Consider the following 12256-nt stretch of genomic DNA (forward strand, 5'->3'; position numbering starts at 1 on the left):
AAGGATAAGAATGCCTTCAACAGAAATAGGGAACTTAGAAGATATGTAGGTTTAGGGAGAGAGATAATGAGTTTTATATTAGACATATTGAGTTAGGGATGCCTGTGGTCAGAGATTCAGTTTATGTCCACCGGGTAGTAAGCTCTCAAGAAAGATGAGGGTTGGATATATATTTGAGAAACATTTGCTTTGAGATGATAGTTGAATCCATTGGAAATTGATGAGATCACAGAGTGAATAAAGGGAAGACTCAGAACAGAATCTTGGAATACATTCCTGCATGAGGGTGGGATCTGGAGGGTGATCCACTGAAGGAGACTCAGGAGAAGCCAGACAGGTCAGAGGAAAACCAGGTGACAGCAGTGTTTAAAAAAATGGGAAGAGAGTAAACAACAGTGTGAAATATGGAAGAGGTAAGAAATATGGGGATTTCTAAAAGGCCACTGAATTGTCAGTTTAGGGATCATTGGGAACCAATCGACTAGGAGATGGTTTCCCTTAGAGTCAGAGCCCGTAAAGTTGCCTAAGGTAGTATGAAAATCAATCAGATTTTCTTTTCAAACCCTTTTCAAAAGATTTAATTTTCAAACCCTTTGGAGATAAAAGCAATATATATGTGTAAGTATATATATGTGTGTGTGTAAGGACATATATAACCATCTTTTTGTCCCCCCACTAAATTAAGGTCACACACTTCAGCAATTAGAATGAGCAGTTTAAAAATGAAGAGATTTCTATTCCTTCATCTGGAGGAGAATAGCTGGCGAATGTTTCCCGGTTTACTCAAGGTTATCTGACAAGTCTTATCTACGTCGCCAGGGGCCATGGAGTCATTTGGGCCTAGGTGGGCACTTATCTACAATTTAATATTGGGGAAAGATAGGGAGACCTTTTAGGTTAGGCGTAGTGGTGAAGGCAGAAGAAAGCAAGAGACAATGAACACTTAGAAGATAGTAGCCAACTGATATAAGCATGACTCTCAAGGCATTCCAGACGAGTAGCTGAGGATGTCCTTAAATGTTCTCTCAAAGTGAGGATGGAAAAACTGTCGAATTGCTTATGACTTTCTCCCTTGAGATTCTACAAATAAAAGCTAATTCAGACTCTATAGTGGAAGGAAAATAAGCTTCCAATACACAAAGATACTCAAAAGGGGAGAAGGGCCTCAATTTATACCTTTCCATGAGTGTGTGAACAGAGCAGTTAGGTGGTGCAGAGGATAGAGTGCTGGGTCTGGAATCAGGAAGACTCATCTTCCTGTGTTCAAATCTGACATCAGACTGCGTCACCTTGGGCAAGTCATTTAACTCTGTTTGCCTCAGTTTCCTCATCTATAAAATGAGCTGGAGAAGGAAATGGTAAAACACTCCAGTATTTCTACCAAGAAAACCCCAAATAAGGTCATGGAGAGTCAGACACAACTGAAGCAACTAAACAACAAAAGAAATGTATGTATGAATGTATATGTTCTTTAGCAAATAATATTGATTCGTTTGTATTCCCCAAAAAGAACAATGCTTGTGGTTACAAAATTCTAAGATGCAAACATAACTTTACAGATGCAATAAAAAAGAGCCATACTATGAAATGAACCTCAGCAATCACAGTTTAACAGACCCTACGACGCTCACTCTGGAGTGTAATCAACATTTATATTCACCTGTCTTCTGAGATACCAACATGGAAAGAACCTATTTTTAAAAAATGTGAGCATTTGGATACGATTACTCTGAGATAGTGGGATTTCTAAATTATTTATATGAGTTTCTTTTGAATTTTTTCTTTTTTTTTTTTCAAATAATGGGTTCAGAAATTCATTTTTATGACTCAACCTAATCCATAGCTGATTTTCTGAAGTACCCACAATTATTGTCTATGGATTATTTAAGTGAGTAAAATATCTTGCTTCAGTGTACTACATTATGTTTGTAGAGTATCTCTGGAAAAGCTTTGCATAAAGGTTGTTATTACATACCTTAAAATTTTAAAGAGGGTATTATTTTTCTAAATAATTTATTACAAAGAATTTTAAACATCAGTAAAACCAATTAAACATTTAAAAGTCATTAAGATAAAAAAGACTTTCAATATATAAACAATTAGAGCCACATATTTGTTTTGTCTGGATTGCTTTTCCATCTTTTTTGGCCCTATGTTTGTATTCTACCTCACGCTAGACCATGTTGATTCAGCAGCACATTCCCAAATCCTCATCTCTGCTAGCTATGCTATTTCCATGCCATGCTATCTGCATTTTAGCCATCATCCATATTCTCATCTTGATGGAATGTTGAAGCATGGCCGTTTGTAGAAGGGAAAAATGGCAACTGTGTTCTCAAGAAAGGTTCAGTCATTAGATGCCCACTTCATTGGCCTTGCCGGTATAAACCCTATTCCCAAGGAGAACTGCATGAGGCCTCTACAAAGAGATGAAGAACTTCCAGGCCATGCAGTACCAGAAGATGTTAGTTACCTGCTGCCACATATATATCATTCACATATGCCTCACTATCTTTATACTCTTAATTTTGAATCCATTCTTCCCATGGACTCTGCGTGTATATGCACCGGAGAATGTGCTCTAGGTTTTTTTTTGGAGGATATTTTGTACCAACTGTTCTTACTAAACCACTAACTAAATGCCTTTGCTAAAGTCAATGAAGTCTGCTGACTAATTGCTAATAAGAAGCACACCATTAGTAGGCTAGGCTAGCAGGAATTGCTACCCATGGTGTTACCCCTAGAATCTGAGAGTAGTAGCCACTGTTTGGGGACCCCATCTGAGAGTGAAAGTGCAAGTTCAGGGAACAGATTGGAGGTGGTATTCTATTTCACATCCTGTCTTATGCCCTGCCTATTCCTGACCCTTGAAATCAAATATCCAGGTACTCAAATTTGGTAGGTCTCAGCCATGGTAGACCCAGCAGTCTCTATGAACTTCATACACTCAATGCTTACCCTCAAAGTACAAGAAATATTGGGTTAGTTAAAATGATCAATGGACACCCCACTTCAATATGGATCAATGAATCAGGAGACCAAGTTCTAACTAGAGAAAGATCATCATAGGGAAGTCACACAGCAAATGCAAAGATTAGAAATGACTCATATGTGAAAAACTTTTCTATGATTCATGACAGAATGGAGGAATTGAAAGCCCACAATGCCAGGCTAGGGATGACCTTTAGTGGGAGAAATCAAAATCAATCTTTCCCTGTCAGAGAGAATTAGAGCAGAGTTTTGAGTGTAGAGGAAGATATACCTAGGAGGCAATTAACACCTAAGGCCTGCTGAGCAGCCAGAGTTGAGAATAAAATCCGGGATAGCTCCAATAAGTGAGAAAAAGATTTGATTAAGAAATGATTGAAAACAGTAAAGTTTAGCAACAGGCATGCTTAATTTGTTCCTACCTAGGTATTATATTACTTTGAACTTCACTGGACATGCATATCAAATTGTTGTAAGTAGATGGCTGAGATTAGTCAAAAGATGCACTAAATTTGGTGAAGAATTGCATCTATTTGTAAAATAAAATGTATTAATTAGTGAACCCACCTCTTTCATTCATCTATGCCTGAGGGAAGCCTAATTTCATGGATTACGCACTGATTCCATTTATAAATGGGCATTTGCTATTTACCTGGTGGCAACTGCCCAAAATTCAGGAATAGTTTTTAGGAGGAATTGATCAGCCTCCTTAAGGGTTGTACTACAAGATCAAAACCGAATAGGTGGCATTAATTTTCAAAGATGAGTTTAGCTTTCTGCAGGAAGCCATTCCCAAAGAAACTCATTTCATAGCGTGAGTTATGGTCAGCTCAAAACATAACCATACTTGAGGTGGCATTGTCTATTGGAAAGAACACTGACTTTAGAATTACAGTATCCAGGTTCAAATCCTGTTTCTGATTTTTATTACTTGTGTAATTTCAGCAAATTGATCAACCACTTTGGTCCTCAGGTTGGGCAGCTAGGTGGTGCAGTGTATAGAGTGCTGGGCCTGGAGTCAGAAAGATTCATCTTCCTGAGTTCTAATGTGGCCTCAGACGATTACTAGCTGTGTGACCCTGGGCAAGTCATCATTCCTGTTTGCCTCAGTTTCCTCATCTGTAAAATGAGCTGGAGAAGGAAATGGAAAACCCCTTCAGTATCTCTGCCAAGAAAACCCCAAATGGGGTCACAAAGTGTCAGACACAACTGAAAAAAATTGAACAACAAAAATGAAAGGTTGGGCTGGGTGACATGTAAGATCCAGTTCCAGATCTATGGTTCTAGATAACAAGGGTCCTATTCAACTCTGGAAGTCTTAACTACTCACATTCAGGATTGAGTGTTCTGGGTAATCACAATTATGCAAATATGGCTGGAGCCCCCATTCAGTGCTTTCTCTAATGAGGCAGGAATTGTAAATTAAAACAGCAAAGCATTTCAATTGGATGGGATAACAAAATAAATTACAAGGGAAAATCCAGTGATAGAAACATACTATGGCCTCCATACACAAAGGGGTAGATCTCCAAGAGACTCTGAATCCAGTGCAACAGCTGACATGCCCAGTACAACTCATGTTCCTAGGGTTGCACTGGATCTAGAACAATCAATCAATAAACATTTATTAAGGGCTTACTATATGTGCCAAACCCCGTGTTCAATGCCGGAAATACAAAAAGAGGCAAAAGACATTCTCTGTCCTTAAGGAGCTTACAATCTAATGGGAACATGGCTTCATCTCCCAGAAATCAGCTGGGGCTCATTTCTGCTTCACTTTGCTACTGCAGGTCCTATGCCTCTCTGCTTCTGGAGCTTCCTTTTCCTATTTTTTTCAGAGTCACTGCTACCAAATAATAACAATTAACATTTACTAAGCACCTGCTGTATGCCAGGCCCCACGCTAAGCATTTTACAATTATTATTTCATTTGATCTTCACAATACTCTATCATTATCCTCATTTTACAGATGAAGAAATTGAGGCAAACAGAGGTAAAGTAACTTGCCCAGGGTCACATAGCTAGTAAGTGTCTGAAGCTGGATTTGAACTCAGGTCTTCCTGACTCCAGGCCCAACACTCTATCCTCGCTGCTGTCTAGCTACCTCTGCTATTAGAGCGCACAACTGCTGTTGGGTCTTCTGCTTTCTCAAAAGGAAGGTTGTCCCTTCCACTTTTGTGAGACTGCTCTATCCAGTATAAGTAAGCGCGAATTGACAATTCTTTTTCATCTTTTGTAAGTGAGGCCCACAGTCATTCAGAATTCAGATCGCATGAGGAATCCCTTTTAAGCAATCCTTAAGACCTTTAAAACAACAACAACAACTTGATTTCTATCTCCCATAACCCACTGTGAGAAATCTTCCAGGTCTCCCTCCTTGTTGGGCTATGGAAAACAAATTTCTTTCCACAACTGTCACACCCATAGCAACTAGAACCTGGCCCATGCCAACGTCCTTGAATTTTTGGTAAGCCTAATGAAGGTATTTAGCAGTACTGGAGGAAGGAGGGTGAAGCTGGAACCCTTTGCCTGGCACTCCAACCACCTTTGCAAAGGTTCTTGGTGCTCTGATACACAATCACAGAATTTCAGAGGAGGAAGGGTCCCTAGAGATCCAATTTCCCCATTCTATAGATGAACAAACTAAGGTATAGAGAAAGTAAGTGATTTACCCAAGGTCACACAGAATGTAAGTGTGGGGGTGGGGATGCCTGTAGGGTATACTTCATTTTACACACACCACCACACACACACACACACACACACACACACACACACATGCCCTCTGTCAATAAATGAAGTAGTCTGGCAACTCATCAGAGAGAATGTTTTTGCCTTTGTATCCTAAGAGCTTAACATGGTGACTGGCATATAGTAGGCGCTTAATAAATGTTCATTAACTGACTGGAGACACTTCACCAACTCTTCTGCATTTTAGAACTCCCTCTTCTTTCTGGCATCTAGGGTTCTTACGGTGAGGATGTTGCCTCAGTTAAACTTCTTCCCAGGCAGCACCCCATCTTTCAGATTTTTTCCTAATTCCTCCAAAATCAAAACTTGTCTGCCCACGTCCCATTCCTTCTAGGGTCTGGTTCTCTGCCAGCTTGTTTGCAAAGTGTTTTACATATTTTATTTCATTTGGTCTACACAATAACTCTGGGAGGTGGGTACTTTCATTATCATCCCTATTTTATAGATGAGGAAACTGAAGGGGGCAGGGAGAAGGGAACAAGGATTTATTAAGGACCTACCACGGGTCAGATACTGTGCTAAGTGCTTTATACATATTTCATTTGATCTTAACAACAACTCTGGGGGGGTAGGTGGTATGATTAACCCCATTTCATAGTTGAGGAATCCGAGGCAGACAATGTTTAAGTGACTTGCCCAGGAATACAGCTAGTAAGTATTTGATTTGAACTCAAGTTTTCCTGATTTAGTTCTGGGAAGGCCCTATGCACTGTACCACCTAAGCACATATATCTAAGCCAGTGAAAGAATCCCTAGGGATGAGAAAAACACTGTGGACCTTGATGAAAAGGAAAAAGGGAAAATGGTTCTTACTCAAGGCCTTCCTAACAGATAAACACACCAAGGCTGCACAGATTATGTGAAGACAAGCAGAAGAAAGCCAAATGAACAGCAGCTGGGCTCTTTCCGTGGCCTTTGGATTCGGGGTTGCTAGGATACAGGAGCATCTGATGAGAAGATCTGGGAGCAGCCAGCATGAGGCACCCCCTCCAGAGCCCTTGAATACAGGAGTCCCTTGTGTTAATCCTGAGGCTGGGCCAGGCAAGAGGGAAAAAAACAACCCTTATCTCACTGAGAGGCTGCAAAATTGCTACACCGACCCACCCCCACTCCTGCGCAAAGGAAATAGAAGCCAGAGTTATAGCAAGAGTGACCACACACACTTCCTTAAGACCTCGTTTTAGGTCTCTCCCTCCCTCTGCTTGTGACATGCACTGGCCGAGATCAGATCAGCTCCATGGGACACTTGAAACCGAAGCCTGGAGGGGAAATTTCCTAGTACTGCTTAACTAGATGGAGGTAATTTTTATTTGTCTATTCTGGTGGTCAGGGGCTGAAAAGAAAGCCATGGCTACTCATTATTTGCCTTTTGTTTCTTCTCAAGGGCAATGGAATAGTTACTTTGCCCCTGTTACCTCATTTGATCCTCACAAATAGCCTTGTGAGATAGATGCTTCATTTTATAGATGAGAAAACCGAGGAAGAGAAAAGTTAAGTGACTTGCCCAGGGGCATACAGCTAGCAAGTGGACCCCCCTTGGTGTCAAAGACGTATCTACAGTTCTAACTAAGGGTCTTTTGGGGATAAGCCTCACCTTCTTAAAGTTTGGGTTTAAAAAAAACAACCACCACCATGAGCAACGAAAAACTTACCATGTTACATATTAGACAAGTTCTCAGAATTTTTCAATGTATTGGTCAGTTATGCTGATTTTTTCCCTTTCTTAAAAATACCATAGAAGAACTCTCTGGGAGGGCGAGGGAGAGGGACACTTGGGATATTCATGGCAATGTAAGAAATAGAAAATATCAATAAAATTTTAAAAAAAACTTGCCTAGAAATTATAGATCCACAGGTGGAAGGAGTCTTATAGGCCATCTCTCCCCCCCAACTCCGCCACCATTTTTCAGGGGAGAAAACTGAAGACCAGGGAAATGAAAGGATACATCCAAGACTAGAGAAGGAATACATTTCAGATGTGGAACTTGAACTCCACTCTTTTGACTTCATGCCACTGTTTTTTCTACTATATCATGAAAGGTAATTATCTGAGAATGGTAATCATAGGCCCATCAGAGCACAGATTTAGAACTGGAAGAAAGCAAGAGGTCATTCCACCCACCCTCTCATTTTAGAGATGAGAAAACTGCAGCCCTGAAAGCTTGTGATTTGCCCCAGGTTATGTAGGGAATAAGAAGCAAGTAGCAGAATCTGGGAATGTTTGGACCATTTGGGGCTCACGTTTTTCCACCCTCTGTCAATAAGTTAATAGCATTTGTTGAAAATCTCATTTGCAGGAGCTAACAGAGGGGAAGTGACAAGGGCAGCAGAAGATGGTGTTTGGGCTATCTCTTTCGCTCTGATTAATGAGCCCAGGGATTTTCCTTCAGTTTGAGCTTAAGGAGAAAAAACAGAAATTAGCGTCATAGGAGAGCAGGAATAGAAACCACTGCTCAGGGTTTTTCACTAACTCACTAACCAAGTCTATCACATTTATGTAATAAGCAATTGTATTTGCTTTTCTGCTTTCATTGTTAAAGATGGCAGGGCAGGCTGCATTTATTTTTGTTGGAAGGGAGGGGTGTTAGGCACTTATCCTTCTATGAAGCAATCTCCCTGAAGAAAGGTCAGTGGGTGTTGACCCACTAGTTCTGGGTCCCTCTGTGACATTCGTTGGCTGAGATCATATCAGCTTCATGGGAGACTTGAAACTGAAGTGACACATCTTCATTTCCTGATCCTGGGGAGTCATCTTAACAAACCTAGGTTCTAAGCCAGTTCCTGTTTTCTAATTGTGAAATTATGGAAGATCTTGCTACTCTGGAGGTGAAAACTCTTCTGTGCACTTGCTGAGGGGCAATTCAGTTCAACAAATATATATATTAAGTACCAGGTACTGTGTTAGGTGCTGGAGGTAAAAAGAGAGAAACATAAGTCAGCATGTATACAGATTAAATCAATGCAAAATTAATGTAGAAGGTAAGGAGCTCTAACCCCTGGGCACATTGGAAAGGTCTCTTTTAGGAGGGGGTATTTAATTAGCCTTGAAATCAGCTAAGGGAGAGGAGGGAGAAAAGCATTCCAAGTATGGGAACAGTCTAGGGAAAGACACAAGGAGGAGATCGGAATAGTCAATTACCATTGTTATTTTTTTTTTCCTCTAGGATTTAGCCAGTGGCCAAGATGGGCAACCTGAATTTCAAAGCTCAGCACAAACAGGCACCCAGGGTGGTGATAATGGGCCTGGACTCTGCTGGCAAGACCACCCTCCTCTACAAACTGAAGAACAACCAACAAGTGGAGACCTATCCCACTGTGGGCTTTAATGTCGAGTCTTTGGAGGCATCAAAGTATAGGTCCCTGATTCTTTGGGATGTGGGGGGTCAGGACCAACTCCGGTCCAGCTGGAAAGACTATTTAGAGGAGACTGACTCCCTCCTCTATGTGCTGGACAGTACAGATGAAGACCGGCTGCCTGAGGCTACGGTTGAGCTGGAAAATGTCCTGAACAATGCTCATATGGCTGGTGTCCCTTTCTTGGTCTTAGCCAATAAGCAGGAGATGCCAGGGGCCCTGTCTCTGCTAGAAATTAAGAATAGGATGCGTCTGGATCGATTCAGTGACCGGAGTTGGGAGCTTCGAGGCTGCAGTGCCCTGACAGGTGAGGGGCTAAAAGAAGTCCAGCTGGCCCTGGAGAGACTTCTTAAGTCCTGAAAGCACATATGCCTCTACAGTATGAGAGTGAATGGAGAGATGAAGAAGTCTTGACTGATTAGAAATGTTGCTGAGTAAGAACTGGGGAAAGAAACTGAGTGACCTTGAAAGACTTAAGAACTCTGATCAACACGATGATCAATCATTATTCCAGGACCAATGATAAAGAATCCATGCCCCTTCTGGCAGAGAACTGATGGTCTAAACATGCAGAATGAATGCATTTTTGGAAATGGCCAACATGGGAAATTGTTTTGCTTGACTGCATATTTATCACAAGGGTTTTTTTTCCTCCTTCTTTCTTTCTCCAGTAGGGAGGGGGAAGTGGGAAGGAGAGAATCTCTGTAAATAAAAAAAATTTAATTAAAAAAAATCTGGGGGAACCAACTAATCATTAGTAAGTCTGAACATTAACAGCTTATCAGTCAAGAAATCCCCCTGTTCCTGGAGATCATATTTGTTTTCCACAATAACTTACTCTCATTTCTGTTTCTAAAGTATCCAGAGTATAATAACACAAGCAACAACAACAATCCTCCACATCTCCTACCCTCAAACAAACAATCATCTGCTCAACTGGTTTTTTAATTTCACTGTTTACAAATTAAGGTGTATTCAGTCTTGCTTTTCTTTTGATGCTCTATAGCTTCATGGAGTATGGGGTAAGAAACACCAGATTTTCCCTGAAAGAATGGCTTTATGCTCCCTACAAACATTTCCAACCCATCAAACCAATGTAAGGTTTTCTTTAGTTTACCCTCGGTGGCTTTTTGGACTTCTAGCTGACTTACTTGACACAAACTTCAACTTTCTATTGGTGCTACCACTGGAGGAAGATAGCTAGAATGCATCATGGTGCGCTTTAATATGAGCAAACACATACCAATTAGGAGCTCAGGGCAGGAATTCTGGGTTTAAGGTAAAGTGGAGCCCAACAGCATTTTAGGAAGATGGCCAGACTACCAGATAACGTCTAAGGTCCCTTCCAGGTCAAAATCCCTGATCCTATTGAAGCCCCACTTTGTGTGGCTAGGAAGCTTGATATACCCTTTTCTCCTTAAAGTCCAAGGTAATGGATCTCACAGTTTCATATTTGTCCTTTCCCCTTGCTGTTTCAGGGAACTAGTAATGCCAAATATTAATGGAATTCATAAGCTCAGAGCCCCCAGACTGGGAAAGAAATGTTTTCCTTTCCTTAGTCACTAAGCAGAGACCAGCCTCTATGATTCTTAGTAACCTCTGAAAAAAAATCTTACCTAGCCAGTGCTTTTCCCCTTAACCATTTCTGTATTGCAAAAAAAAAAAAATCACAGAATGCATAAAATTCAATATATCTTCATCTGAAAACCAAATCTATTATAAAAGGACACACAACAAATATACAAGATTTAAAGAGAGTAGGTAATTCCAAGATGGTGAAAGATGCTGGCTCTCTAGGTAGGAGAAAGGTGGAGGAACTGGAGAGTGCATACATTAACTGGGTCCCAGCAATGATATAAGACAGGCACATTCAAGCAAATGGCAAGTTCTTTTCAAGATCAGTCCTTAAGAGGATCCATGAGCCAGACAAAGCTCTGATGGCTATCCTAGGCAATGCAGGGTGGCAGCACCATTTCCTTGCAACAGGCTCCTACTCCTGCTATATGCTCATCCTTCGAACCCCTTTCCACAGAGCTCCAGTGTCTCCAAGCTTCCATGTTCCATGAAGCAACTGCCTTTCAGTAACGTTTACTCTCTCCCTGTAACTGGCAAGGCTACACTTCCCAGGTGTCCCCTTCTGACACACATGTGCTGTGTGATCCTGGGCGGGTCACTTATAGTCTCAGTGCCAAAGGCACTTCTCTAAGTCTGCAAGTGATAGAATAGATGCATATCTGTATTTGTAGAGGAAGTTTCATCACCAGTAGTTCTCAATACCAATGAAATCATGGGTCCACTCAAAAAAAAAATTGGAAGATTGCCTCTACTTACAGTGATACTGAAGGTTACACCCTGGGCTAGGCTTAGAAATGTACGCTCTGCTGTGTTGCCCACAGCTTTGAGCTTGAGGACCTCAGTCTAGACTTTTCTTAATAGTTCTTTAGTTCTTCTTTTCTTTATAGGCATTTCAAAAGTGTCATGAAAATATTCAGTCCTCCTTTCTTTCCAGCAAAGTGAATCTCTCCAGAGGGAACATAGAGAGAGGATCACATGTGAGAAGTTCTGAAGATTAATTGGATAACAGAAAAGTCCTCTCTTCCTGAAAGAGCAGTAGCAGTATCCACAAACACAGAATCCTAACTGGAAGAGAATTAAGGTCCTATATAGCCTGACTTCCCTTCTTCTATAATATTCCTGACAGGCAGTTTGCATGATTATTTTTTTTCTCTCTCTTTTTCCATTTATTTAGGGGGAAAATGACCTGATGATCTAAGTAGTTAGATGTAGGTATGAAGGAGGCTGCGTTTTCTGATGATGACTTACTATCACCTGGATGTGTTCAGCTACAGACCCCCTAGGGAGAAATGTTCTGTAATTTAACTTCTAAAATGTACCTAATTTAATTAAATAATTCTGTGTTCAATCAGACTTATAAATTGTGTTAAGTGATAGTTTCATCAGGAAGCCCCAGAAGGAAGAAAACAATGTGGGGTATGATCGTGCTCCTGACTCCTCTCCTTAGATGTTAAGCTGGTCCTAATCCATTCTGATCTTCAGACCCCTCTACCCTGGCTTTCATGACATTCTACAATTAGAATGATTTCAATTTTTTTTTAACTAGGTAAAAGAGGCCATCTTGTGCCTCATTTCCTCCCTAGCCTT

At 40.9% G+C, this 12256-nt stretch overlaps 1 protein-coding gene across 2 annotated transcripts; it reads left to right on the forward strand.

The window, feature by feature from the left end:
• The first annotated feature begins 281 nt into the window (after positions 1 to 281).
• Positions 282 to 12020, forward strand: ARL11 (ARF like GTPase 11). Of its 2 annotated transcripts, none has more exons than XM_020993830.2 (2): positions 282 to 413; positions 8905 to 12020. In XM_020993830.2, the coding sequence occupies exon 2, from the start codon at positions 8924 to 8926 to the stop codon at positions 9452 to 9454; it is 531 nt and encodes a 176-aa protein (XP_020849489.1). In that variant the 5' UTR covers positions 282 to 413; positions 8905 to 8923; the 3' UTR covers positions 9455 to 12020. The 2 variants fall into 2 exon arrangements, with proteins under 2 accessions (XP_020849489.1, XP_020849488.1); XM_020993829.2 differs by lacking the exon at positions 282 to 413 and adding an exon at positions 6775 to 7039.
• The last annotated feature ends 236 nt before the right edge of the window (positions 12021 to 12256 follow it).

Source organism: Phascolarctos cinereus, unplaced genomic scaffold, assembly GCF_003287225.1.
Source record: "Phascolarctos cinereus isolate Bilbo 61053 unplaced genomic scaffold, phaCin_HiC Scaffold_726;HRSCAF=1367, whole genome shotgun sequence".
NCBI lineage: Eukaryota > Metazoa > Chordata > Mammalia > Diprotodontia > Phascolarctidae > Phascolarctos > Phascolarctos cinereus.